Source organism: Aspergillus pseudotamarii (genome assembly GCF_009193445.1).
Source record: "Aspergillus pseudotamarii strain CBS 117625 unplaced genomic scaffold BDV38scaffold_41, whole genome shotgun sequence".
Lineage (NCBI taxonomy): Eukaryota > Fungi > Ascomycota > Eurotiomycetes > Eurotiales > Aspergillaceae > Aspergillus > Aspergillus pseudotamarii.
In genome coordinates this window covers 1-24,938 of record NW_022475055.1, presented here as the reverse complement: position 1 = coordinate 24,938, position 24,938 = coordinate 1, and the positions used below count along the sequence as shown (strand labels likewise).

Here is a 24,938-nt window from a genome sequence, read left to right as displayed (position 1 = left end):
TTTTTTTTTCTTTTTTCTTTCTTTCTTTTTTTTTTTATATATTGTAAATTTAATCTTTTTGGGTTTCTTTTTGACCCTTCGAGAAGGTGCTTATCTCTTGCCTTTTCCAAATATCTGGGCTGACGAATGCTGGGTCGAGATCTTGCTATGGGCAGTCAGATTGAGATCTGATGTTGAGGTCACTGATGTGGGGCTTTTGGTGGGGGTTTGTCCAGATGCCTGAGGCGATTACTTCGTCCCCTACTGTACTTGATGCATAGCAGGTGACGACATGACTTTACCCGAACGTTTTCCTTCTGTTCCGGCTGGGTTTGATAGGTGGGGTTTATTATTATTACTATTACTATTATTAATATTTGGATTTCTGGTCTTGAAGATAATTTGAAAGGTAAGTTCCAGTCTATCCTGGTTTTGGAAATGTTTATCATTATCTGATGACGGGGGTGGGATTGTAGATCTGTACCAAGGACCAGTGCAGTGTACGGTTCCAGATGAATGTAGATCTCGAGACGGTGCGGATCAAGTCGCTGCCGGATGTTGCGTTTTACTTAGCGGATTTTATCACAGAAGAGGAGGAAGAAGTGTTGTTACAGAAGGTATATGCTGTACATTAGTGTTCCACTGGAGTGTCCTGTCTACCGGCTACGCCGATTGGAATGGTCGGGCACAGAGCACAGCCTGTCAATGAGACTTGGATACTGATTGGTGTGATGATGATGCATGACAGATAACCACAGCCCCTCGGCACCGCTGGACTCGTCTGTCCAACCGTCGTCTCCAAACATGGCCCTCTGCCCTGACAAAATCTAATGCCCTCATTTCCTCTCCCCTTCAATCCTGGCTCGTCTCACCCGTTATCTCTCGCTTTGAATCGCTAGGCGTCTTTGCTGATGCCCCGCACAAGGCCCCGAACCATGTTCTTGTGAATGAGTACCGCCCCGGACAGGGCATCATGCCGCATGAAGATGGTGCTGCCTATTTCCCGCTAGTTGCCACGGTGAGTTTGGGAGCGCCAATTGTGCTGGACTTGTACCAAAAGGGTCAAAGCCGAGACAGTGAGGACCATAGGCCGCAACAGCGCATTTTGCAGGAGCGACGAAGTTTGTTGGTTACAACCAAGAAGATCTATACAGACTACCTGCATGGTATCGCGGAGACAACCAGGGATGAAGGGCTAGCCCCTGACTCTATAAGTAACTGGGATTTGTTGGGGGAACAGGATCGATACCGATGCGGATGGTTTGAACGGGAGACTAGGATTAGTCTGACGTATCGGGATGTACTCAGGGTCGCGAAGGTGGGCAATACGATGAAATTCCTGGGTGGGCGGTGACACTGCTCGCTCCTTCAGTCATCAGGGATGAGCGACTCCACAAATGTCTCAATACTACAGTATTAGTATACCCAAGGGATCATATTCCACCTCTCTCGCACCGAGTTCTCGCCGAATTTCCGCATGTACCAGCGTTTGGTCTCAGACGCAGTAACGCCTAAATTGACCGTGACAAAGACGACAGCAGACAAAACTGTCTTATTGATCATCTCTCCTTGGGGAGCGGCAAGCAGAGCCAGTGATAGGTAGATCGCACATTCGGCAGTGTAGTGGGGACATACGATGCTGCGGAACAAGGCGTGGGAGGGAAGCGTGTATTTCTTGAGAGAGAAAAGATAGTGGTGGGCGTCATGTTGCAGGCCAGATGCAAACAAAAAGATCGGCAAGCAGAGAAATGTACGAAGACTTGGGGCGTTGGTCGCTGTTACATCGTTGAGGCTCAATCTATGGGACAGTAACGTTTCTGTGAATTTCGAATCGATCGAAATTAGTGGGACAACAATCGTGCTTGGCCACGGGAACTGCATACCTGTCCCCTCAATCCAGAGGGCGATTGAGACCGCCAGATAGAAGGCAACGCCCGCTAGCCAGTGGACAAACCACATCTGGGAAGAAGAAGGCTTGGAAAAGGCAAAGCACTCATGTAGCCGTCTTACACCTTGAGCAAGCATCAGTACCCAGCACAACACAATCTGGTTTATTGACATCGTCCTCTGTAGGTGTTCCGAGTGAACCCTCATCGCGATGGCTTGGAACGCTTGTCCATGGCACATAAGCTGAAAGGCCCAGAAAATAGAGGATAGCAGGGAGACGACGTAGAATTGCGTAAAGTAGCTGTGTGGAACTTTCAAGGAGGCAAGATAGTCGAGAATGTGAGTTAACGGGGAGCTGCTCGAAGGCTCAGACGGGGTGGAATCCGACTCGGCCGTCACGGTTGCACGAGCGCCATAAGGGACGAAGCGCGAACGAAGGGAATCCAACAGGCTGACCGACAGGATCTGGGGAGTTTAGTTTTGAAGTCATTTTAGATAGACAATAAAAATAAACAAAAATGGTAGACTGATGCCGTATGATGCTCGGCGTTCTGCCACTACGTCATTGTCAACATGTTTTCATACCGTACACGATGCAAAGAGGAAGAAGGCTCGAAGGACATCCACCGCGTCCATGTGAGCAGTAGCCAGCGCCCAGTCGACGAGACTGGGAAGAAAGTCCATGGTCATGAAAGTTCTGTCCCCTACTCCGGAGAACGTGGAGTCAAACCCACAGATGATGGGCGGAGGGAATTGATTGAAGATCAAAAAAATTTGAAAAGACTAGACGACAGGAGTCACAGGACAGCACACCACTCTGGGGTTTGTTTTGCTCATGGAATGGTTCCAGGACGCGATCTGGACTTCACCCGCAGGTGAAACCTCGTATTCGCATTACTTACACTGACGATGGTCCCTGTTCTGTCACAACGATGAGACACGTTCGACTGCTGTTTGTGGAGAACAAAAACCACCGAAACTCCACAGACCAAGGCAAGATGAGCAGTCATAAAATCATAAACAAACCCCCAAACCAAGTAATAATCGGCATCCTTTGGGTTCCACCGCGGTCTCGTGAGAAGCCAGTAAAAAACAACATGAACTAGCTCTAAATTTTGCCTCTTTGTTTGGCATCCATGAAGCAAAGTAATTATTAGTCAGTCGACCATAAGTCAACAATACATTTCATTTTGAATAACTAGATGGATAATATTTTCTTATACCAACTGAGCCTCCTGCATTTATCTTTTTTTCTAAGTTCTTTTTGAGACGATAAAAGAAAGAGGCAAAAAAAGAAGAAAAAGACAAAGAAAGAGAAAAATAACCCAGTCATTCATATTGGGACGGAGGAATGACTCTTCACAGATAAAATACCGCTGCACATTACATTGGTACATTCCTCATTACCACCATTTCCCCCCCTTCTCCTTTAAGGCCGATCCATCGACGGGTCCAATAATCCATGTCGATGCCAACCAGAGAGGGCGGCGAAGTGGGGCGATAACCAGGCAGTAATATTGAGTGTTGATTGGGCGGGAATCAGCAGATCGCTGCGACTCAACGTGGGTCTGCCAAATTGGGAGAAAGACCGTCTAGGCCGGAAACGGCAATGAGCGGGCGACCGTCTGCCTGGTCATTGGTTCGACCTGGGCCAATTGACGCCTAGGTAGTCTGATAGCCTACGTAGCTTTCCAGGGATTCCTCTTCGAGTCCACTGCGAAGAGGGTGACTGGCGCACAACTTCTCGCCCTCCGTTCCAAAGTGCAGGTTTCAGAGGCACCACCCTAAAAAAAGAGAAAAATTAATTCATTCATACGCCACTTTTTTGACCGCCCCCGCCCGCTTTTGGGCCTTCGCGCAGGATCTTGAGACTCGGAAGGGCCTTTCATCTTGCCTCCCTGTACCTCCGTTGCGGCTGCATCTGTAAGTATTACGTATTATCGTGGTCGTTATGCATTCAAAGAGGGGGAAGTATGGGACTTATAGGATTGACCCATTATTATCGGTATCATAGCCACAGATAAGAAAAAGTAAGAAAGAAAAAGGAAAAAGGAAAATTGGGTGATGTGATTAAGAAACGTTATTTTCTCGTCCTTAGTGGATATGGGGTTTTTTGTTTCTCGTACCGTATCATACCATCACCCATGACTACTTGGTGGTAGATAACTACTATTAACTAGGTCTTTTCTAAGTTAGCGAGAAAAGCATTGGTGCTTCTTTCTGTCTTGGTGGCCAAAACAAGAGAGGAGGAAACCCCCCCCCCCCGGCTGGTAAGTTTCCCGGGGCAATAATTACCATTACCACCAACCCGCGTATGGACGACTAAGTGCTGCGACTACTGCTGCTGCTCTAACTGCTAAATTACTACCACAAAATTTCCCTAAACCCCAAACGAGTGGTCGGCTGTTTCAACGCAACTCTTCGACTCTCTTCTCTCTCTCGCTTTCTTCTTCTTTCAATCCCCCTCCCCCAATCTCTTACTCTCCAACCTTGAACCTCCAAAATTTATCTTCCTCTCTCTTTGTCGACTGTATTTCTTCCTTCTTTCCTATTTTATTTCTCCTTCCTCTTCGGTCACCTCTTAGTCCGTCTCCCGCAAGATTAACTCTCTTCCCGAGTAATTCTAAATCTACTCGTCTCTTCCCTCCTATTGTTCCCCTCCTATCTCGAAACATTAACTGTGCCTTTTTCACCACTCGCCGAGAATTATCGCTTCAGCTGTACCCAAAGGACCGACCCGAAGAACGATTCTTTACCATTTAGCGTGGTCGAGCACCAGCTTCCGCGCATACTTGCTGGTGTCTGACCACGAGTCTTCTTTTCGCCACGGCCCCCGAAAATGACGAGCGGAACCCCCAGAAATCGAGTGCCACCGCTATGAGTGATGTTGATGCTGTCTCCTCCCTGCCAGCTGCCCTAGATGCCGGACACAGTGCTCTTGCGGTCAAGGTGAACCACCGATCTCCTTCAGGTCCACGGTCTCCTAAGAGGTCTTCTCCATTTCCTGTCTACAGGAGAGAGGATGGCCGCACCAAAGAGGTTGATCCTGTTGCTGGGGCCGGCGAAGGGCCACCAAGCCCCAAGGCTGACTCGGAGGCAGAAACCATAATCCAATCGGGCCGCGAGTCCCTGTCGCCGGAAAAGAGACGGAAGTACATACAGCATGAACCGAAACGACGTGATGATGACGACCATGTTGATGCCGTGGAGAGTGATCTTCCTCCTAACGACCTGCAGGTGCGAAAGAGAAAGTTGGCAGATGGCGACTCTTCCGATGGACGCGACCGTGATCCACGCCCCCTGAGTCCGAAGAAAAGATTAGGATCTCCACCGTCAATTGTGAAAGTAGAGAAGCCTGAGGATGTGCAATCTCTTTCGAGTAGAACAGAACTTTCGACTACCTCCGTACCCAGAACCTCGAGAAAGCGCAGCTTCAGCGAGACTATTGATGGTGAGGGGGACGCCGGCCGTCCTGCTCGCCCGAGAGATCCAACAGCATCTCGTGAACGGGAGCGGAAGGAACTAGGCAGTGTAACTTTTCCACGGCCGGTGTCGACTGACCGGTCGGCCTCCCCAGTTCGATCTGCGCACAAGCGAACTGCTTCTGGCCCCCAGATTGGTGATTTGCAACGAAAGAAGAAGGCACCGACACCACTTATTACTGGATATCCACGACAAAGTTCGGAAGACCGGCAGTCTGTGTCCTCATCCACAAGTGGATCCCCGCTACCTAGTGCGCATCTTCGCAAACTTGGATCGGTTGATGGTGCCTCCGCTTCTCCGGCCAGGCCAATGGGACACAAGAAACAGCGCGATCAGAATGGTCGAACACGCCTCGCACGTGCTTGTGCAGCACAAGAATTGGAGACGGCCATGGCAAGGCACGCGGAACGCCCAGAGGACTTAAATGTTGCCGACAATGCTGGTAATACCCCTCTGCAGATTGCGTCATTGGAAGGATGTGCACCCATTGTGAAGTTCCTTTTGGATTCGGGTTGTGAGATCGATACGAAGAATATTGACAAGGATACACCGTTGATTGATGCGGTTGAAAACGGTCACTTAGATGTTATAAAGCTTTTGTTGGCAGCCGGCGCCAATCCCCGTCTTGTTAACGCTGAAGGCGATGAGCCATATGATTTGGTTCCATCTGACAGTGAAGATTACGAGGAAATTCGTCGGGTGCTTGCACAGGCAAAGGCCAACCCAAGACCTAGTCGTCGTTCCGAGGAGAGAGCTGGATCTGAAAACAAAGAGACATCGTCCAGGCGAGTTTCTGCTGAAAGTACACGCGAATCGCCACCTGTGAATAGACAACGTAGCCCCCCGTTCACTACGACGAAACGCAAAACTGTCCGAAGCGAGGCCACACGGAATGATCTCTTGTGGACCACGGCTACTCCAGAGAACCTACAAGCTTTCGCTGCCAAAGGAGACATCGTGGGAGTTGCCAACATTCTCAATGTGGGACAGAAGGCTGATCCGGAGTCTATGATTGCAGCTGCCAAAGGTGGCCACGACGAGGTGATCTCGCTTCTGCTCGGCATGGGTGACGCGGATCCCGATCCCGATCCGGTACAGGGCGGCTCCCAAAAGCCTGGTTATAACACACCCATGCTCGCTGCGATTGGGAGAGGCAACCTTGCTGTTATTAGGATTTTGCTCAACCAGCCGGAGTTTAACCCCACTCGTCGCCTTTATAGGGATCGGACTTACTTCGAGCTTTCTAGGGAACGTCGAGCGGAAAACTGGGAGGACGAGTACGACCTTCTTCGAGATGCATATGACAGTCATGTCAGGACCAAAAAGTCACGCAAGCAAGATATCCATTCACCACGTAGATCACGTGATAAGGACAAGGAGAATAAGCGTCCTGGACGCAGAGATTCGCCTTCACCTGCAGGTCGACCCAGAAAAGCCAATGGAAGCCCGGGCTATAGGGATTCTGCCTCCAAGGATGCAGCCTTGACAAAAGAAAAAAGGCGTGACAACGTAGCTCATTTGAAGGAGAAGTCTAGTTCAGCCCGTCCGAAACCAGCTCATCCCACCGGTACCGACCCTGATAGCGCTCGCCCGGATCCCAGACCGAAGCAGCCGCTCCCATCAAGAGATGGTGGTGAGGAAGCCCCTAAAAGAAGACGCTTGATCGCTGGGCGACCTCCCCAAGATCGAAGGAGGCCTAGCCTACCTTCGTCAGATTCCTTGTCGAGCCGGGATGACAGCTCAAAAGCGCGTATCGAACATTTTGAACCGCCGAAATCCGGACCACCACCTCTTAAGCGTGGACGTAGCAGTGCGAGTCCCGAGCGAGGTCGTGCCACTGAACCCGAGCGGCATTCTCGTGATACTGTTCAGAAAAAAAGACGTGTTTTGTCTGAGGACGGGACCCCGAACATCACGAATGGAGGCCTGAAAAAGGATCACACAACAGGGGATGCTAAGCCCCGCCGGAAGGATGATGAAGATCAACATTCAGAGTCCAGACCAGATCCATTACGTCAACCGGACGCTCCTCCCCACAAGGCAGCTGAACGGAAGCCGGTTAAGGAGGAACAGGAAAGACTTGATATCAACGGCCTGGACGATATTCCTATGGACGACGACGCCGAACGAGCTGAGGCAGAGGCAGAGGCTCGTCGACAGAAGGAAGCACGAAAGGCTAGACAAGAACGCCTGGCAGAGGAAGCTCGTCTCGCTGCTGAAGCCGAAAAAGCTCGGTTGGACAAGGAAGAGGAGGAACGTGCTGCTCATGCGGCTCGCCTTGCTCAGGAAAAGGAAAAGGCTGCGGAGGAAGAACGCAAACGTAAAGAGGCCGAGCAGCGACGCATAAAGCAAGCGGAAGATGAGCGCCAGAAGCGACTAGAGCAAGAAAGGCTGCGCCTTGCCAAAGCACGCAGAGAGCAGGAAGAGCAAGAACAGCGACGACGAGATGCTTTGCCAAGTCGACTTCGCATTGCAGCTAACCTAGTGGGGTCCAATGACCCACAGGCGAAAAGTCACCTATGGTTGAAGAAGTTCATGCCTGTCGTTACCGCAGAGACTCGGCAGCTCGATCCTTCCTGTGCCCCGGACGTTGCCGTAGAGAAATGGGTGCCTAATTACCTAGTTGCCCCGTTACTCGCGACAAATGACCTTCAGCTCGCACAGTATTCCAGCTGGGAGAAGCGTGATGCAACGCCGACACAGCGGATGAATCTCTGGCGTGTTACACGCCGGATGCTTGTTCAGGCAGATGACGCGGAATTCATGAACTCTTCCTTTGGACAAGTCATGCAGAAGGATAGCGAAACGCGACCAAAATACTTCGATATGGAACATGTGTTTTGGGTTAAGGTACGTTGATCTCCGTTGCTTGGTTGCGATGCCAGGTGTGGTTGCTGACTTGCATACAGCTTTCTGACTTTATGGATCTTGTTCCCCACATCCCTCATCTCCATGGACTCGACCTCCAGTTTCTGAAAATGCATATAGATCAGGAACCTACGGCGCCGCTAGCGTTCAACTTTCCACAAGCCAATGGGCACATTTCGGGGCCTTCCCATGTTGAGGATACAGCTGGGCTTCCCAATGGAGTGCAAGGCCTAACCAATGGCTATGGTCACCGACCAAGTACATACGTCTAATGTCTTCTTTTTTCTTTTCTTTCAGTGTTCTAAGAGTATTTGTCCGGCGATTTATGAGGACAGCCTGTACAGGTGGAAGGTTTCCTTGATGTATGACTATGATACCTTGTTGATGTGTGATGTCTGTCGATAGGACTTTGGATAGACAATGGAATGACCAGCGGTCATCAATTCTCACGCTGTAACAAGCAACATGGAGTGCAGATGCAAATACCCCTCATTGTACTCCGTAGCGCCCAACCTAATACGTCACGTGGGACGACGGATGGGTCTCATGTGACTTATCGATAAGCAGGAGATTACATAATACAGTGGTAGGGCACACCGTCCCAATTTAGGCGAGAAACCTCATCGCCGTTTCCACACTCCCTCTAGTATACTCCATCACCACACCTATCTATCTCACTCTTTGAGGATAATCCGACAAGGAGAACATCATCAGACAAAATGGTACGTGATCCCCTCCCACTCGATCATCACACCACACCAGACACCCGTAATCCAATTCACCGCTACGTTCAAGAAAACGAATGAGCAGATAAAAAAAAAAAAGAGCAGGGGAGAGAGAGAGGGAGAGCCACAACGGAAAGCAATCTAGCAACCCACTATAACAGCCCAACTTATAAACAAGATCACCTGGAAATGGCATTGCCAAAACTGACATATCTCTAATAAATTAGTCGGACGGAGAAGAGACTGTTTCCAACCCCGTTGTCGCCGCCGATGAGGTCGAGGTCAGCGCCGACGCCGGCGCCGGTGGCCAGATGTCGGTCCTCGACGCCCTCAAGGGTGTCCTCCGCATCTCCCTGATCCACGACGGTCTTGCCCGTGGTCTCCGTGAGGCCGCCAAGGCTCTTGACCGTCGTCAGGCTCACATGTGTGTCCTCAACGAGGGCTGTGAGGAGGAGGCCTACAAGAAGCTTGTCATTGCCCTGTGCTCCGAGCACAAGATCCCTCTCATCAAGGTCCCCGATGGAAAGATGCTTGGTGAATGGGTCGGTCTTTGTATGTTTTTCCCCTCCCCGAACCACCTATTGGTAAAAAATAAATATATGAAAAGTGGGGGGATTGTCTGGCTAACGGTGATTGCAATCTATAGGCCAGCTTGACCGTGAGGGTAACGCTCGCAAGGTCGTCAACTGCTCTTGCGTCGTTGTTAAGGACTGGGGTGAGGAGTCCCAGGAGCGCTCTGTCCTCCTCAACTACTTCCAGACTGAGCAGTAAATTCGCTCTCGGAGGTAGAGTAGGGATTGTGGAGTCATGATGGGCTGGTTCGGGTTCGATTGATGGGATGGTTGTGTGCGGGTTTATTTTTTCTTTTTGGAGAGGTCTTCCCTATGTCCTATAACTGTTCTGTTGATCGGGTTTGATTTGCCCATCTTTGGACCATGATCTCTATTTTTTTTTATCCTAGTATAGGCCAATGGCATGTACGATTGAAGGAATATTTCCCCCGTAATATGTACATTGTAGATTGGTATGTAGGATTATCTGTTCTATAAGGTACAGATGAGCATTTGTGGAGCTGTGCAAAGTAATGTACGACTGTAAGTGACGGAATAATTACTCAAACTGCAATGTGGAAAGATGACACCCGCTATGCGAATTGCTGTAGAGGCCGACCTTACGCCAAATCGAAAGTAATGGAATGTTAGCGGAAACTGTAGGATGGCCGGACCATCCTTTTACTCTCCGGTTTTAATGATAGTTGTTGGTAGGGTGAACTTCCCGGATCATAGTATAGTCCCTCAATATGGCCGCTTTCGCGATGCAGGGAGATGTAGTAAAACCCAGAGATCGTGAGCCCCTGTCGTGAGTCGGTGGGTGTAATGAAACATCGTTCTATATCTGGGTTAGCAATGCTGGAGGCCCAGAAGGAAGCTAGAGTATGAGCTCGCCTTTCCATCTCATTAAAATCCAACCCTTGGACAGTTCCTCTGTTATCCATTTCCGACTTACAAGGCTTCGCGTCATCGCTTCATCTGACAAGTTTTTGAAGGGCTGTAGTTCACGCCAGTATGTACAATCGATCTCGGCATCGGCTTTGAAATTCTTAGTTTCGAGGGTATGAGTGTTAAAATCGATAATCTCTCCTTCTAGGAATGTGACTATATGAGCATCGTGGGATGGTGATGTTTTGTCGGGAATGTTGTATGCTTCCATGGTTCCTGAGAGGGTCATCTCCTCCTGATTAATGTTATGGATAGTGACTTTGACGGGCCAATTTTCGTCTCTACCAGCACCCAGGTTATAAATATTGTTGGCCATGTACCGCCGACCGCTCGTCGTTTGTACGGGGATCCGACTGCCGCTCTGTTCACTTCCGTTGACAATCAGAGGGTCGTGTGATGACGGTGGACTCGACACTCGCTGGGCAGAGAAAGAATTGGCACTGCTGGCAGCCCTTTGAGAGCCCGAGAAAACCATCCCAGGCTGGAGCCACGAACATGTTGGGGGTGGCGCAATGGAAGCTGTATCTAGAATAAAATCATCCTCATCCCAGGGCAAGAAATCCAACCGAACGAACCCCCCCGCGGCCGCCGAAGTCAGACTTTCTTCGAAGGAACTTGAATATCGTAAGCGATCGAGGTATTTGATGGTCTCCTTTAACCGAGGACTAGGAGGGTTATCCAGATGCAGTTGTCGATGGGCGTTTATCCGGGCGCGGAGCTCATTATGTGTAAGGAGTCGGTGAGGTTCACCACGGCTACTAGGAAGAAATCTGTATGCGCGCGACGTAGCTGCAGTGCTCGATTGTTCTCTGCTCTCTTCCAAGTCCTGACTAGCTCTTTCGCGATCCAAAAGATAATTATGCAATGTCCGTGTTCGGGAAAACCGCGGTTGACGCCGTACAGATTGTAACAGTGCCTCTGTTGTCGACAACGGAGAATAGTCGCTCAAACGTTGGGTGTTGCTCTCTGGGGGCGCTTCTAAGAAGGGGTGTGGATCTTGAGCGACGGGGTCGCGGCGCACAGGACGTCTAGGCGCGTTGCGATCAGACAACCTTCCAAACCAGGAGGAAATAGTGTTGCTATCCTGAAGTGGTCCATAGGTCATATCGTGGTCATCCTCATCGTCGTCATCGGAGGCAGGCGCCCACCCATAAAGTGAACGAGGGTTGGAGATGCGACCTTCATAGTTGGGCATACTGTTGCTATTATTATTGCTGCTGGAGGAATCGTGTTCACGGCGCACGATAGGGATGCGACGGTTGATTTCGACTGACATGCGCAGAGCCGTAGGATCATCCACATCCATGGGCTCGGACTCTGGCAAGGTCTGTTGTCGACGACGGCGTTGACGACTCAGGGAAGAGGAGGAATCGGGTGGAGAGCGTACTCGAGATCGCAGAAAGCTCACGTTATCGTCATGAACATCGTCGGATACGGCAGTTGGAAGAGATGGAAGGGGAGTGGAGACAGCGCTGAGTTGTTGAAGCGAGGAAGCGGAAGGAGGAGAATGAGGGGTATTCTGCTGCGAAGATATGAGATATTGAATGGAGAGATGATATGGTAGTATTAGTTTCAAATAGAGCTCAGATAATCACGTTATCGGGGACCAGATATCCATCATTCCATCTCCCGCGTTATCTCTCGGTGTCCTCCCACAGTTGGAAAAGAGATAGATGTGTGTATAGTACCCGACCCCGTCGCAGCAAAGAAGGAAAAACAAGCAGACAAAGAGAAACCTACCGAAGGCGAGTTGGCCGGCGGCATGTCTGTCCGAATGCGAAGGCGGTTGAGTGGCGGGCGCAGTCCGCCGACGGATCAACTTCACGATAAGTGTCGAAGATCTGCAGTTGAAGGGAAAGGGGCAAGCATGCGATCAACGATTGCAGTAAGTGGCTACTACTACAACTACTCCTCAGCGTAACTGGGGTAGTAGGAGACCATTTAGGTTTGGTGGTGAAGAAGAGATGAGGAATGTAACAAGAATGAAGAAAGATCGAATGATTCGTGGTGAATTGGAGTTAAGTTGGAAGAGTTGAAAATCACCCGAAAAGCCGGAGAAGTCCATTGGATTGCCTAATCGAGGGAGGTATCCAGGAACGTGATTCAATCCTAGCCCTATTCGATGTTAAATCGTATACTAGAAAAGGCATTACATTCCCATTCCCCCTCTCATTATTGGGTACTATTTGACGTTTATTCAGTTTCCCGACAATTATCGCTCGCTTGGACATGCAGCGGGAAACTTCTCGAATTCTAGAATCCTTCTTCAGCACTCTGCAACTGGCTGCTAATTCGACTTGTTGATTCTGCTGCAGGATGTCCCCACTACGCCTTCTTCAAGCATAAAGGGTTACTCCCACTGATTTTCTCAAGGCCTACGCATCGCATGCATTCTATGATCCCTTACAGTTGAGCTCATCGGTCCCCTTCCAGAACGTTGAGCAACGAGCCTTGGGACTTTACCCCTTACATACCTTGCTCAACAACACATTCATATCCTGAGTTAGAACTAGAGCCTTTTCAGCTCTTAGCTTTTTTGAGTCTTCCTACTAAGTACACAGGATTGAACGCCATCTCCTTGACACCTTCATGATCCACAAATATTTCATCATTCGGTAAGTCGGGTTAGACGATGCGGAGAATCTCCGAGTCGTGATAGTCCCCCCGCGTGGGATAGCATCAAATGAGCTGTGAATATTGTCGATTCTTACCCCCAATCCTCCCATTTCTGTCTAGATTCCTTTCTTCTCCCCTCTCTTTGTATCTATTTGAATTGATATACAAAAGCCTAGACTTTGAACTTGTCCTGTGGTGCTGTTAAACGATTGGTTTCCCCCACGTTATCTTCTCCAACTTCCCCGCAATCAACCATGGCCAAGATCAAGACCATCGAGTATTTCCGTGTCCTTCCCAGATGGCTTTTTATCAAAGTAGTAGATGAAGATGAGAACTACGGCTGGGGTGAAAGTACACTCGAAGGGCATACAGAAGCCGTTGAAGGAACGCTCAATGCGCTGCGCAAGCGCTTCCAAGGATACGAGGCCGAGTATGTTCCCACCCTCAGCCCCCTCAGCATTAGATCGCAAAAGGGCTGATAGATCAGTGATATTGAACACATTTGGCAAATGGCCTGGCGTCTCGGCTTCTACCGCGGTGGCCCCGTCTTCATGTCCGCCATCTCCGGTATCGACATCGCCCTGTGGGACCTCAAGGGCCGCAAACTCGGCGTCCCAATTCACCAGCTCATCGGAGGAAAGGTCCGCAATAAGCTCTCCGTCTACGCATGGATCGGCGGTGACCGACCGGACGACGTCGAAGCAGCCGGCAAAGCACGCCTGGCACAGGGGTTCAAAGCGATCAAGATGAATGCCACGGAGGACGTGAACTGGCTGGACTCGCCGCGGGCGCTGGAATCTAGCGTCGAACGTTTGAAGGCTGTCAAAGCGCTGGGTCTGGATGCTGCGCTGGACTTCCATGGCCGCTTGCACAAGCCCATGGCGAAGCAGTTGGCCAAGGCGCTTGAACCTCACAAGCCGCTTTTCCTCGAAGAACCTCTGCTCTCTGAGCACCCGGAGGGCATCAAGCAGTTGTCGGACCAGGTATCGTGTCCTATTGCACTGGGTGAGCGTCTTTACAGTCGCTGGGATGTGAAGCGCTTCCTGGAGGATGCCAGCGTTGATGTCCTCCAGCCGGACATCAGTCATTGCGGAGGTATCTCTGAGCTACGACGGATCGCCTCCATGGCTGAAACCTATGATGTTGCGATTGCGCCGCATTGTCCCCTTGGTCCTATTGCTCTGGCTGCCTGTATGCAGGTTGATCTTGCCACCCCTAATTTCGTTATCCAGGAGATGAGCCTCGGAATCCATTATAACACCGAAGCGGGTGATTATGATATCACTAGCTATGTGAAGGATGCTAGTGTTTTCGACGTCAAGGATGGTTATGTTGATGCTCTGACGGCCCCGGGACTGGGTATCGAGGTTGATGAGGAGACTGTTCGGCGCGTGGCGCAGACCACTGAACCCTGGCAGCCTAAGGAGTTCTTTGGCCCCGATGGTGGTATACGCGAGTGGTAATATGCTCTGTGATTTTATCGCAGTTCATGCTCTGGGCTTGTTATATAGCACGATGGTCGCATAGCGGTAGCTGTTATGAATGATGTACGACAAAGCTATGATACGAAAAATATCTTATTAAACTCTTGCATGCGCAAATAACCTGCAGAAGTCTTGGAATCTCTCTAGAGTAGACAAATAAGCTTACACAGCTTGTCTAATCGATAGACAGCCCATCTTAAGGGTCAAACAGCCCATCCCTAACATCTTCATCTATATATCACGCCAGCTTCCGCGCAGCATTACATTCATCCGCACGTCTAAGGCAGTCAAGTATCATATTCCAGAACGCATCCAGGTCCACTCCCCGGGGAATCGCAACTCCATTAGTACCAGATATAACCCTTGACCGACCAAGCTCGCCGACTAGCTCGACATCGGTCCCGTGGAGACCATCAGTGACGACGTCGACATCAAATCGCTCCCCGTTCCTATCGTCAAACCTTAAAACTTGATCAGGATGCAGTTTCGCATACACCGGGTTAAGAGATGACAGGATTACCGCGACCGCAAGAGGGTCGTGCAAGGGAGGCCCACTAGTCAATCCAAAAACATTTTCATAAGTTAACGCAAAGAAAACAAGAAGGTCGAATAGCATCTGCCGGAGAACTGTTGGAGAAACCGAAAGGTCATCACCATCATGCAAGACGCGGGACTGCACAGATTGCGAGGCGAGGACTTGATGTGTTAAGTCAAGAGTGATCAACGTCGTCTTGGAAGCGAGGACAGGATTGCGGAATATCGACTGGGATGCCTCTGGGTCGCACTATAGCAATCGTTGTGATGTTAGAAATAGATCTAAACGGCCGCTATGAAGAAAGAAAGAAAAAAAGTCCGTAGGTTGCGCGTACGTAGATGTTAAATTCCGCCAGAGGGGTGATATTCCCAATCCTTGACTCTTCACCAATAAGTCGACTCATAGGTGCATCTGTAAAGCCTCCGCCAACCCCACCACCCATAATACTTAGACCTTGAATATGCTCTGCTACTTCAGGGAATGTCGCAAAGAGCAAAGCTACGTTGGTTAAGGTCCCTGTTGCTATAACCCAAGGCGTTCCCTTTGGCTGTGCTAAGAGGGCATCTCGCATTGCCAGAATTGGGTTCTTGTCTGTAATTGGGGCCTTTGTCGCCTTTGGTAGAAGTTCGGTTCCGTCGATACCGGAATCACCTGGAAGAGAGGTGAGAAATCATTGTCTAGCTTGGGATCTGGCTTGGGCAGCTTAGCGGCTAAGAGCGAATACTTACCGTGAATATTGGGAGCATGGATTGCAGGCCTACAGAAAGGCTTTTTATGACCTGGATATACAGGAATATCTGGTCGCCCAATGGCTTCCAATATCCTTGTAGCATTGTTGGTTGTGTTCTCCAAAGAGGCATTGCCGTGGACGGTGGTGATGCCCAATAAATGCAGAGAGGGATGATGGGCAGCAAGAAGAATGGCGAATGCATCCTGTACACCATAGATATATCTCTTAATTTATGGTCATGGGAATACACTTTCGATAACATTTCAAACTCACATCGTGGCCTGTGAACCGCTGTGTTAGCATACTGACTAGGTTGTATATCCATATCCCATATGCTCAAGTTCTACCTACCCGGATCGCAGTCTAGCCATAGAGGAATAGGGATATCCGATGATGAGTGCATTGCGGCGTTCTATGGGCAGAGCTAGAGAACTCAATGAAGAATTCAGGGGTTAGATATTACCATGGACTTCGTAAGTTGGCTGATCCATGGATGACAATGGCGGGGGAAAGTCACTGATAAGGCCCCCTTATCGATTATGAGGAAACCCTAAGCCCTGAGCACCCCCCCAAAGAGGAATCTCCGCGTGGAGCAACAGCGTCATCGCAATCGCAGCTTTCCCCGGAAATCTTCCCGCGAACTTATTGTCCTTGTACGATTGGAGTTGTTCACATTTATCCCCTTGCCTTATCGACGACGGTTTCGATGTGACATCCCACGTTCGCTACAATTATACCCTTTCATTTTTGGAAAATCTATCTATAGACATTGTCACTGGAATGAAATGAGCGGCGAGCCTTGTCGTCCGGGGCTACATCCGCTTTCACATCTCAAAGCTGGGCCGACAACGTCCAGCTCCAAGTCAACAGCTTCGGCAAATGTGCGGCCATCTTCTCGGGCTTCACATAGACCCCGGCTACATAAGGCCTCTAGCCGGGATACTCAGACTGACGCGACGGGCGACAAGGCAACTGCCGCTTTAATCCGTCGCGTCCTATGTTCCCAGCCGAGTAACTTCGGAGGCGCACCAACGTCACTGTCCCCGGAAGAATTGTTACCTCCACTTACAAGCTCGAATGAAGTGGATCGTGAGCTGTATGCCTTGATCGCGGTTATCATTAAAGAATTCGTCTTCTCCTGGTATTCAAAAATTACATCGGATCAGGTTCTCGTCAGCGAAGTCATCCAGGTGATTGCGCATTGTACGCGAGCAGTGGAACAGAGACTGCGCGACACTGATGTTTCACAGCTAGTTCTGGACGAGATACCGACTTTGGTTGAAGAGCATATTATCTGTAAGGGTGGAGCTAAAATACTCTTTCTATCGCCTTTAGACTGTTGAGACATTTTTGCTAACTAGCCTTGGAATCAGCGTACAGACTAGCCAGAGAACAGTCTCAGCTATCTGGTCTTACCTCCCCTGCTCGCGAGATCTATCATAGTCTTAACCCTCATCCGAGCCTTTCTCCAATCCCAGACCCGACGGATACCCACACCGTCACCCAGCAAGCCGATAATGAAGCCAGATATAGACAATTATTGGTGAGCGGGGTGTTGGCTGTGCTCCTGCCAACAGAGGATTTAAAGAATGCCTGCTTGCGGACGCTAGTTTGTGATATCTTGGCAGATCTAATCATTGGAAATCAAGTTAGTGGGAAGATGTGCGAGGGGTGGTTCTTGTGGGAGAGTGTCACAAAGCTGATTGACCTGGTGGGAAGTCACCAGAGTCATGAGATTGATGCAACAACAGCAGTACCACATAGAAAGAATCAGTTACAGAAGTTCAACCTGCTATCTCCCCAGGAGGACTTCCAGGAACATCATTCGTCGTCAAGTGTCCAATTGCGGGTCCCAGATTGGGCGTGGAAAATCCTTCAATTCGCCTTCCTAGCCTACGTGACCTTACGTTTCATTGTGACGGGCATTTTTCGCGTTGCATCCACTCCAGTGACCTCGTCGCCTTTTACCGGCAACGCAATCGAGGCGTCCGCTTCATGCAACCCTCCCCGGAAGCGTCCCATTCTCAATTATGGACTATACGGCATGTTTTCGCAACTACTAGATATTCCCCGGCGGATGCCATGGTTGGGAGGGCTGCTGGCACTCTTTCAATACTTGATCTTAGCAGGTCCAGGTCGATTAGGTGACACTGATAGTGTTCTTGACAGGTGAGTTGTACATTTATTTTGGGTGTCTTTTTTCTTTTCTTTTTTTTTCTTTTTTTTCATTCCCTTTTCTCTCATTCCCGCGAAGTCACCTGTGCTTCTTATCACTCGTTTATCAGATGAGACCGGAGTAACTTTAGGAGGGCGGGACTTTAACTGTGGAGAAGCGGTACGGTTCGATATCCGAACTATGATCGACGCTGGTACTGGAAAGTACCCTTTCCTGTCAAGGCATCTAAGACGAGTCATTGGAAGATGGTCGAGAAGCCCAGCGGGACAACGATGCAACTGATGCGCATTGCTCGCATGCTGCAACGATCACTTGATCTGGGTGTGGATGCACAGGCCATCCTTCATTTTCCCAGTTTCTGACCCTGATTCGCCCGCTGGGCCCCTGCACGGCCGTACTGTCATTACGAGGTGTGACCGGCGCGTACTGGTAACTTACTGTGTTCGTATTTGAGTTACCGCCGAATTACTCCATGACGATGGGCCTATGAGCAGTTCTCATCATCATAGCGTGATGCTATTATTATTATTATCATTATTATATGATGATAGTCATCATACTCTTCGCCCCCTTTCTCGTCTGTCCTCTCAACCAGGGCCGGAAGGTTTGAAGTTGACGGGTCATTCCCTGCCCGAAATTGGCTGGGGCTTCGGCCATTCCGAAGGGGAAGAACGTGTCCGCTCCCCTGTCAATCAACTCTGAATGGGCTGGCCCGTCCCTTTCCGTCCCGCTCGACTCCATTATCCGTGCAACTCCGGCCTTCTGGAAACATTATCCACCGAACAATGGCATCAAAGAAAGGAAGAGCCCAAAATTTAGTATGAGAAAAGAAAGGAACGATGGGGAGACAATTCCATGGCCTTCAACGGACTTGACAATGCTATTGGTGCTGTCCTTTCCTGCCGACGACAAAGGAAGGTCATCCGCTTATCCTTATCCCGAAAAGTGGGCGCCTTTCAGTTCGCCGTTCATAAACCAATGCAAAGGAACGATACATGAAATTAATCATGGCGATCATCCTAGGATTGGTTGAGGAAATAACCATGCGACTTCTAAGGATTGGCATGGATAGGGCGAAGTTCTCGCTTCCCTCCTTAATTTTCGAGCCAATCAGCGAAATCCCTCGCGGGGACGATTTTGAATTCGAATCCCGGCTGCGGTCACCGGTGTTTAGACGGCCTTATGAAGCCTATGGTACGGCTCGGAAAGAATGCCTTCTCTTGGGGATGCGTGCGAGATGACGAGTGGGAGTCTCGCCGCCATTTCCACTTGTCGTCATCTTCAGCATTGGGCCCTTGTTAATCGCACCAATCGATGGCCCAAGCTCCACACATTGGCCAAGCCGATCGCATTAGGTCTCCACCCAGCCATTTTTCCTGTCTTTGTTTGACTTTTTTTTTTCTTTTCTCATGAGTGACCCTCCTTTCATTCGGCGTTACACAACTTCCTTTCTAGGCAAAGGACCTTGATACCCTGAACCGCTTCTCCACAGTCTGGGGTTCGACCGCCTACCATGTCCGACCTTCCTCCGTCCGTCTGTGTTGCGCAATCTGGCTGTTGCTGATTTTCATGTTTCTCGTTTGGAGCGTCTGGCTAACCTTGGTCCGAAAAAATTTTCATGGTTGACTCCACTAGGTTCCTCCACGAGACCATTCAGAATCATGTCTTGTCCCCCACCTTATTGCCCAATCTCCTCCGCGCGTCCAGGGCGGCACTTTTCCCTTCGAATGCTCGCTCAACTCAGGCGGCCGGCGCGAATCAAGAGGGCGCTCCGGTTCCGTATTCGCCCGTACAACCGCCAGCGTCCCCTCCGGGAACGAGCCCGCCTAGCGATGCCGCTGGCGCAAGTAACGCCAACAGTAGCGTCTTAACGACTAGTATTTCCGCAACTGCGCCTTCCTTATCGCCGGAACAGCGTCCTACCGCAGCCGAAATCGCTTCCATCAAGCGAAGGTGCGCGGTAAGCATCCTGTCATTGGTCCCTCGTCCCATCGCGCGGCGCTTCTTGGGTGTTCCAGCGAAAATTATCATTGGACAAATGCCCCCTGAGCGCCAAGAGCATTTTAAGGCTCCCAATGAACAGAACCACCAGCATTCGGAACCAGTTTATGCCTTATCACCTGACCCATTATCAGACGATGATCTGGAAGAGTCGCTCCTCCTCGCGGCAATTGAGAACGACATTCTGGATCTATTCGCTGATGAGTATTGCAATAAACATCTAATCTACTCGATCATTGAAACCGTCCTAGCAAGGCTTCTCCCCGAGCTATCGGAACGCAGCTTAACGGAATTGATGGAAGACCGGGGCGTGTCTTTAGACAGCGACTGAAACCCACTTATACCGACAGATATAATAACAACAGAGAGCTATAATGTAGGGCCATCTCACCGAGAGTGAACAATAGCTTAGGGATACCCTGCCCCATTGGGCAGAAGTTTTAGAACAATAGATCAATCGCATTAGAGACAGGCACTGGCTCGGCTAAAATGAGAGTCGTGTTGCGCAACAGAGTACGATAATTTTGGTAGGCCGATAACCTTATCAAACCTGGTTAGGTCTCAGGCCTCCAGTCGGTATTCATGGATCTCGTTCGGTTTATGCATTTCTGTTCCCTTCTTCGGGACCACAAAATGTGACCTGCAACGAAAGCCCTGTCCCTGTCCGTTGCATTGAGGGCTCAGGGGTTAACGGGCGAAAATTAACACAACATTATACGTTAGAAATTATTACAATGCATTCAATCATATGCAGTAAGAATTGAGAAGGTGGGAAGGAAAAACAATAATAATAATGTCTGCAGAACAATTAACAGGTGGCGTTGGCTCACGGCGGGGTTCGACATGCAGGCAGGTGTATGTAAGTGAGGCACCTAAGGCACAAAGAGCCCAATGAAATGCATTTAGTCGGTCAAACCATGCAAGCCCCATTTTTTGTCGTCAGGGACAAGGCACAATGCGTTAATTGGAAGAAATATACAGGGAATTAGATCAAGGAAAAATGACGCAGAAAATGCGGTGAGAAATTGACAGCAATGGAACCTTGGAAGATAGACATAAAAAATAGCCAAAAATAAAAAACACACCAGAAAAATGACAGCCCAACGTGTCGCATGTACTCGTTCCGTCCCGTCCGAAAACCCTAAATGCTGATGAATGTAGTGATAGTAATTGTCCTATGCAGTTTCGCGTGAGCGATTCCAGTGTAGATGATGTTTGTCCCGTCTGAACAGTCTCGAATACAGAAAAAGAAAAATAGGGGGATAGCGGAAATAGCAAGAAATGGAAAAGAGTAATTATAGCAGAATAAACCCATTAAGCCCATGCATCACAAAAACAAATACTCCACCTATGGACTGCGAGCCATGCCATACCATCTGCTAGGACCAGCATCAGTGATTGAATATAATAGGGGTCGCCCCCTTCACATGTGTATCTTCTGATTTTGCTTTTCACATGAACCTCAGAAACTGTTGTGTTGGCTTAATGAAACAGGGAATCATCGAGCATGGCGTACAAATGCAATAAGTCAAATTCAAAAGGCCACCCAAAAAGCAGGGAACAAGGGAAACATGCTGCATCAAGATATGGGTGATGTTAAACGTATAATAGAGCCGATAAAATCGAAGTTGTTTGCAGTCAGCTAACCGCTAGGAAATAGGTCATACACCCGATCGCAAATCGTATGCTATAATGGATCGACCTTATGGAATACGGCCCAACCGAAGTTATTAGCCAAGACTGCGAATGCTTCGCTTTTTATGTAAATGCGGACCATCGTCATGCTCGTCGATGCGAGTAAGGCCCCCAGGGAGCGTAGTCTGTTGGGACTTCGCGAGTTCCAACCTTTCCATTAACCCTCCAATGGTTAGATAGTCTTGAGCACCTAAGCCGGTAGGTTGGTGCTCGAAATAGTTCATCACCAACTCTAATGCCCTCCGAGCTTCATCCTGGGTTGGCGAGCCAGGTGAACTTACAGGCGAAACCGTGGTTGACTTCGGAAACAATGGTGGATAAATGGATTTTGCCTTGATTTCCGGATTGCTGCGGTTGCGCTTGATTGTGCTGGACGAGGTATCGAGACTAGGAATAGCCTTTGGGTTGTACTCATCCATAATTGGTGATTCTTGTAAAGTGGTTTGTTGCGTTCCAGTCTTAGGTGAAAGCTGATCAGGCTGTTCATCAGGCGAGAGCACATTTGGGTCGACGCTAATGAAAGGGAACGTTTGGCTCCGCGGTCTATTCGGATTGTTACCGGTAGATGAGTTGTGTGATTGACTAGCGGGAGTGAAGGGACTGTCTGTTACCAGTGTTGATGTTGGACTGGTCACGCTGGCAGAGACAGAAGATGTGGTATCAATAGAGATGGTGCTTGTAGAGTGCGTGTTTTGATAGTCTCCCAGAAGGTCACAGAGACTATCTGGCCTGAAGTTCTCCTGACTCTGGGTGGGTGACAACGGCGAAGGGGTCGCAAACCCCGTGGGAGAGATAGGTGAAAGGACGCTGGGTGACTGTATGGCAGATGCTATCGCTGAGTTTATACTCAGCCGCCTGGGGCTTTCCGAATCACTCTTGGCGCTGAAAGAGCTCTTTCGGGACTTTAAGCCCACCAAGTTATTTTTGTGTTTGAACTTTTCCAGCCAGCTTGTGCTCAGCACTTTCTCTTTGCCATCAGGGCTACCGCATGTATTGGCGAAGAAGAGGGCTTTTTCCCTGATCATCTCATCACTGAGTGGATAGCCGTGACGTTGGTAGTTTCTCACCCAGTTAGAGAGAGCTTTTTCTATATCGGGAACCCGCCCCTTGGATCGTTTGATTGGGGAACGTGTCCCATCATCGGGATTAAGATACTTCTCTTTCTGACGTAGCACTTTTGAGACCGTACTTCAGCAGATGGATAACGTGTCAGAACGGATTTACTCAAATCAGAAGTAGATGGGAATGCGTGGATTTATTACCTTCGTTCCACTCCAAATATCGCTGTTCATGTTTTGTCAGTTGATGTCCACATGAAGAGAAAAAATTAGAGTGAAGACTGACCTCCAATGTCTGTTTGCTTGGCGGTTTTGTTCTCTTCATGATACAAGCACATCCGCCGACGATCATCATCCGTAAGCGTCCTTCGCGGTGTCGAGTTACTCGTTGATGACTTGCGTGGCGGCGGCGGTGGTGGCGGCGGTGGAGGGTTATGTGTGACTGGCGATACCGCTGGTGGTATGGGCACAGGCGGCACGCTTCCCTCTGGAAAAGGGTGCTGCGGGTGAGTTGACATCATACTGGGCCACGTATTCGAGGGCATAGTTAATGGAAGTGATGCATACGGAGGTGGTACAGACACTCCGTACGCTGACTCCAAAGGCAGCATGCCGTACCCAAACCCATGGTAATCAAGCGGTGGTGACTGCTGGGAAGGGCTGAAACCACCCAAATCCAGCCAAGGCGACTGGGTATAGTCATTATCTTGGGCGTGTGTGCTCTCTGTGTCCATGGTGGCAGAGGCGAGGAATATCATGAGAGCACGATGCCAAAGGGAGAAACAAAAAGGGGTATGTTACTATGGGAGTGGCTCTGGCAGCACTGGGACAGGCTTCTAACCAGGCCGTTAACGGATATAAAGAAAGCGATGGAAACAGTGGCACAATGGGCAGGAAAAAAGTAAGGCGAGCTATCTGAGAAAGTTGGACCTTCTCTACATCCAAGAATAGTATAAACGAGGATGCATGTTCAGCACAGAGAAATTGATTACACAAGCTGCCGTGCAAATAGCAGTGGTAGTAGATATGTGCCGAATTGAAGCAGCCAGCAACAATGCGGTTCTCACGACGGGAGGAGTTCTTGCAGCGCCTGGATGTCTGATATCTAATCCGAGTCGCCCACAGCCGAATGTATGCGCACAACAAGAAGAAGCATGCAGACTATATTATTCTCTTTTGTACAGGGGAAGGACGAAATGAACGGAGGGGCAATGGTGGGTGCGGGTAAGGCAAAAAAGACATAAAACGGAGTTAAAAGGGTCAGACCGGGACACAGGCCCAGGGACGATCAGGGAAGAAGTAGCGAGTAGTAAATAAGGATCGTGGAGGAGCAGGAGAAAGTGTAGGGAAGAAGATAGATGTATACTGCGTACTGGCGATGTAAGTATGGATGGGATGGAGTCAAAGGATGTACCTCATCATCTGGGCCCTGTGGTTGGTTGCGACTGCCTTTCTAGTCCAAGCAAGTCGTACTTGATTCGATGGTCGACCGGGACCAGGTCTTGCATTTCGACAGGACCATCTTTAGCACTGCCTATTTTGTGCCTGTCAAAAATTCGTTTAGAAAAAGAAAAGCAAAAAAAGAGAAAAAAAAAAAAGAAAAGAAAAGAAAAACAATAATACTATAATAATAAAAACTATAAACAAAATTAATCCTTAAATAACAAGGGTAATAAATTCACAGACACGAAGAGCTACGACCGACGGGACAGGCCAGATAGCGTACCATACGAATAAAAAACCAAACTTCGCACAGCGATTGGGCAGTGCTTAGAAAGTAAAAAAATATAGTATAATAATACTCCTGGAAATGGTGGGGGAATTCGCCTCTGATTGGTTGCTGGCTAGATTACAAGGACAGGGATGTCGCTCGAGCCTGAATACCACTAAGCTCGTACTCACTCATACGACGTTCGGTTTGAATACTGTATGAAACGTGACAATGTTTCCTACCAGATGGCTAACGCGGTTGGGAATAGTAAGACTTGTGTTCTATGTGAGCTTGACTTCTTGTTATGATAGATGGAACTTACACAGCGGAAATTTTCATGGTGTTACAACCAAAAGTCTAGATAAATGAGAAAATCGGGTACTTGGACAATTGCCTATTCTAGTATACTCCAGGCAAGAATTGTAGGAGCAAATTGGGTACCCGATCTAAAAGGTGGAGCGGAGATGCCAGAAAGGAAGGAAAAAAAAAAA

General features: G+C 49.3%; 9 protein-coding genes across 9 annotated transcripts; 5 read left to right on the top strand and 4 right to left on the bottom strand.

Annotated features, from left to right (window-relative positions):
* Positions 1-491: 491 nt before the first annotated feature.
* BDV38DRAFT_272626 (uncharacterized protein) lies at positions 492-1,333 on the top strand (the record flags this gene model as incomplete). Its single annotated transcript, XM_032057517.1, has 2 exons — positions 492-596; positions 728-1,333. 2 exons carry the CDS (start codon positions 492-494, stop codon positions 1,331-1,333), a joined length of 711 nt encoding a protein of 236 aa, XP_031911665.1.
* A 62-nt stretch (positions 1,334-1,395) lies between these two features.
* BDV38DRAFT_284681 (putative 3-oxo-5-alpha-steroid 4-dehydrogenase) lies at positions 1,396-2,550 on the bottom strand (the record flags this gene model as incomplete). Its single annotated transcript, XM_032060321.1, has 2 exons — positions 1,396-2,331; positions 2,452-2,550. The coding sequence occupies 2 exons, from the start codon at positions 2,548-2,550 to the stop codon at positions 1,396-1,398; spliced, it is 1,035 nt and encodes a 344-aa protein (XP_031911664.1).
* A 2,193-nt stretch (positions 2,551-4,743) lies between these two features.
* BDV38DRAFT_294493 (putative histone deacetylase complex subunit (Hos4)) lies at positions 4,744-8,871 on the top strand (the record flags this gene model as incomplete). Its single annotated transcript, XM_032062511.1, has 3 exons — positions 4,744-4,747; positions 4,778-8,199; positions 8,259-8,871. The coding sequence occupies 3 exons, from the start codon at positions 4,744-4,746 to the stop codon at positions 8,487-8,489; spliced, it is 3,657 nt and encodes a 1,218-aa protein (XP_031911663.1). The 3' UTR covers positions 8,490-8,871.
* A 998-nt stretch (positions 8,872-9,869) lies between these two features.
* Positions 9,870-12,342, bottom strand: BDV38DRAFT_133620 (GID4/VID24 family protein). The gene is made up of 3 exons (XM_032051329.1): positions 12,182-12,342; positions 10,388-11,963; positions 9,870-10,331 (listed from the first exon to the last, which is right to left on the bottom strand). Exons 1-3 carry the CDS (start codon positions 12,203-12,205, stop codon positions 10,141-10,143), a joined length of 1,791 nt encoding a protein of 596 aa, XP_031911662.1. The 5' UTR covers positions 12,206-12,342; the 3' UTR covers positions 9,870-10,140.
* Positions 12,343-13,311: 969 nt separating this feature from the next.
* On the top strand, positions 13,312-14,520 carry BDV38DRAFT_284678 (enolase C-terminal domain-like protein; the record flags this gene model as incomplete). Its single annotated transcript, XM_032060320.1, has 2 exons — positions 13,312-13,487; positions 13,545-14,520. 2 exons carry the CDS (start codon positions 13,312-13,314, stop codon positions 14,518-14,520), a joined length of 1,152 nt encoding a protein of 383 aa, XP_031911661.1.
* A 133-nt stretch (positions 14,521-14,653) lies between these two features.
* BDV38DRAFT_133482 (uridine-cytidine N-ribohydrolase) lies at positions 14,654-16,400 on the bottom strand. Its single transcript, XM_032051325.1, has 5 exons — positions 16,158-16,400; positions 16,080-16,087; positions 15,805-16,009; positions 15,411-15,727; positions 14,654-15,325 (listed from the first exon to the last, which is right to left on the bottom strand). The coding sequence occupies exons 1-5, from the start codon at positions 16,207-16,209 to the stop codon at positions 14,780-14,782; spliced, it is 1,128 nt and encodes a 375-aa protein (XP_031911660.1). The 5' UTR covers positions 16,210-16,400; the 3' UTR covers positions 14,654-14,779.
* On the top strand, positions 16,362-18,425 carry BDV38DRAFT_133552 (PXA domain-containing protein). The gene is made up of 2 exons (XM_032051328.1): positions 16,362-17,102; positions 17,180-18,425. The coding sequence occupies exons 1-2, from the start codon at positions 16,592-16,594 to the stop codon at positions 17,977-17,979; spliced, it is 1,311 nt and encodes a 436-aa protein (XP_031911659.1). The 5' UTR covers positions 16,362-16,591; the 3' UTR covers positions 17,980-18,425.
* A 986-nt stretch (positions 18,426-19,411) lies between these two features.
* BDV38DRAFT_133477 (uncharacterized protein) lies at positions 19,412-20,719 on the top strand. The gene has a single exon (XM_032051324.1). The coding sequence runs from the start codon at positions 19,601-19,603 to the stop codon at positions 20,312-20,314; it is 714 nt and encodes a 237-aa protein (XP_031911658.1). The 5' UTR covers positions 19,412-19,600; the 3' UTR covers positions 20,315-20,719.
* Positions 20,720-22,819: 2,100 nt separating this feature from the next.
* Positions 22,820-23,598, bottom strand: BDV38DRAFT_133495 (uncharacterized protein). Its single transcript, XM_032051326.1, has 2 exons — positions 23,023-23,598; positions 22,820-22,962 (listed from the first exon to the last, which is right to left on the bottom strand). Exons 1-2 carry the CDS (start codon positions 23,492-23,494, stop codon positions 22,937-22,939), a joined length of 498 nt encoding a protein of 165 aa, XP_031911657.1. The 5' UTR covers positions 23,495-23,598; the 3' UTR covers positions 22,820-22,936.
* Positions 23,599-24,938: the final 1,340 nt, after the last annotated feature.

Bases quoted from the DNA above. Each gene is read 5' to 3' on its own strand.
- BDV38DRAFT_133620 (XM_032051329.1), bottom strand. From the start codon at position 12,205: ATGCCGCCGGCCAACTCGCCTTCG. The intron at 11,964-12,181 runs GTAGGTTTCTCT...ATATCTTCGCAG, and splicing joins CGCCGGCCAACTCGCCTTCG to CAGAATACCCCTCATTCTCC. The intron at 10,332-10,387 runs GCGAGCTCATAC...ACCCAGATATAG, and splicing joins GATTTTAATGAGATGGAAAG to AACGATGTTTCATTACACCC.
- BDV38DRAFT_133482 (XM_032051325.1), bottom strand. From the start codon at position 16,209: ATGCACTCATCATCGGATATCCCTATTCCTCTATGGCTAGACTGCGAT. The intron at 15,728-15,804 runs GTAAGTATTCGC...CCTCTCTTCCAG, and splicing joins CCATGCTCCCAATATTCACG to GTGATTCCGGTATCGACGGA. The intron at 15,326-15,410 runs GTACGCGCAACC...CGATTGCTATAG, and splicing joins TGGCGGAATTTAACATCTAC to TGCGACCCAGAGGCATCCCA.
- BDV38DRAFT_133552 (XM_032051328.1), top strand. From the start codon at position 16,592: ATGAGCGGCGAGCCTTGTCGTCCGGGGCTACATCCGCTTTCACATCTC. The intron at 17,103-17,179 runs GTAAGGGTGGAG...CCTTGGAATCAG, and splicing joins GGTTGAAGAGCATATTATCT to CGTACAGACTAGCCAGAGAA.
- BDV38DRAFT_133477 (XM_032051324.1), top strand. From the start codon at position 19,601: ATGGTTGACTCCACTAGGTTCCTCCACGAGACCATTCAGAATCATGTC.
- BDV38DRAFT_133495 (XM_032051326.1), bottom strand. From the start codon at position 23,494: ATGATATTCCTCGCCTCTGCCACCATGGACACAGAGAGCACACACGCC. The intron at 22,963-23,022 runs GTCAGTCTTCAC...AAACATGAACAG, and splicing joins CAAGCAAACAGACATTGGAG to CGATATTTGGAGTGGAACGA.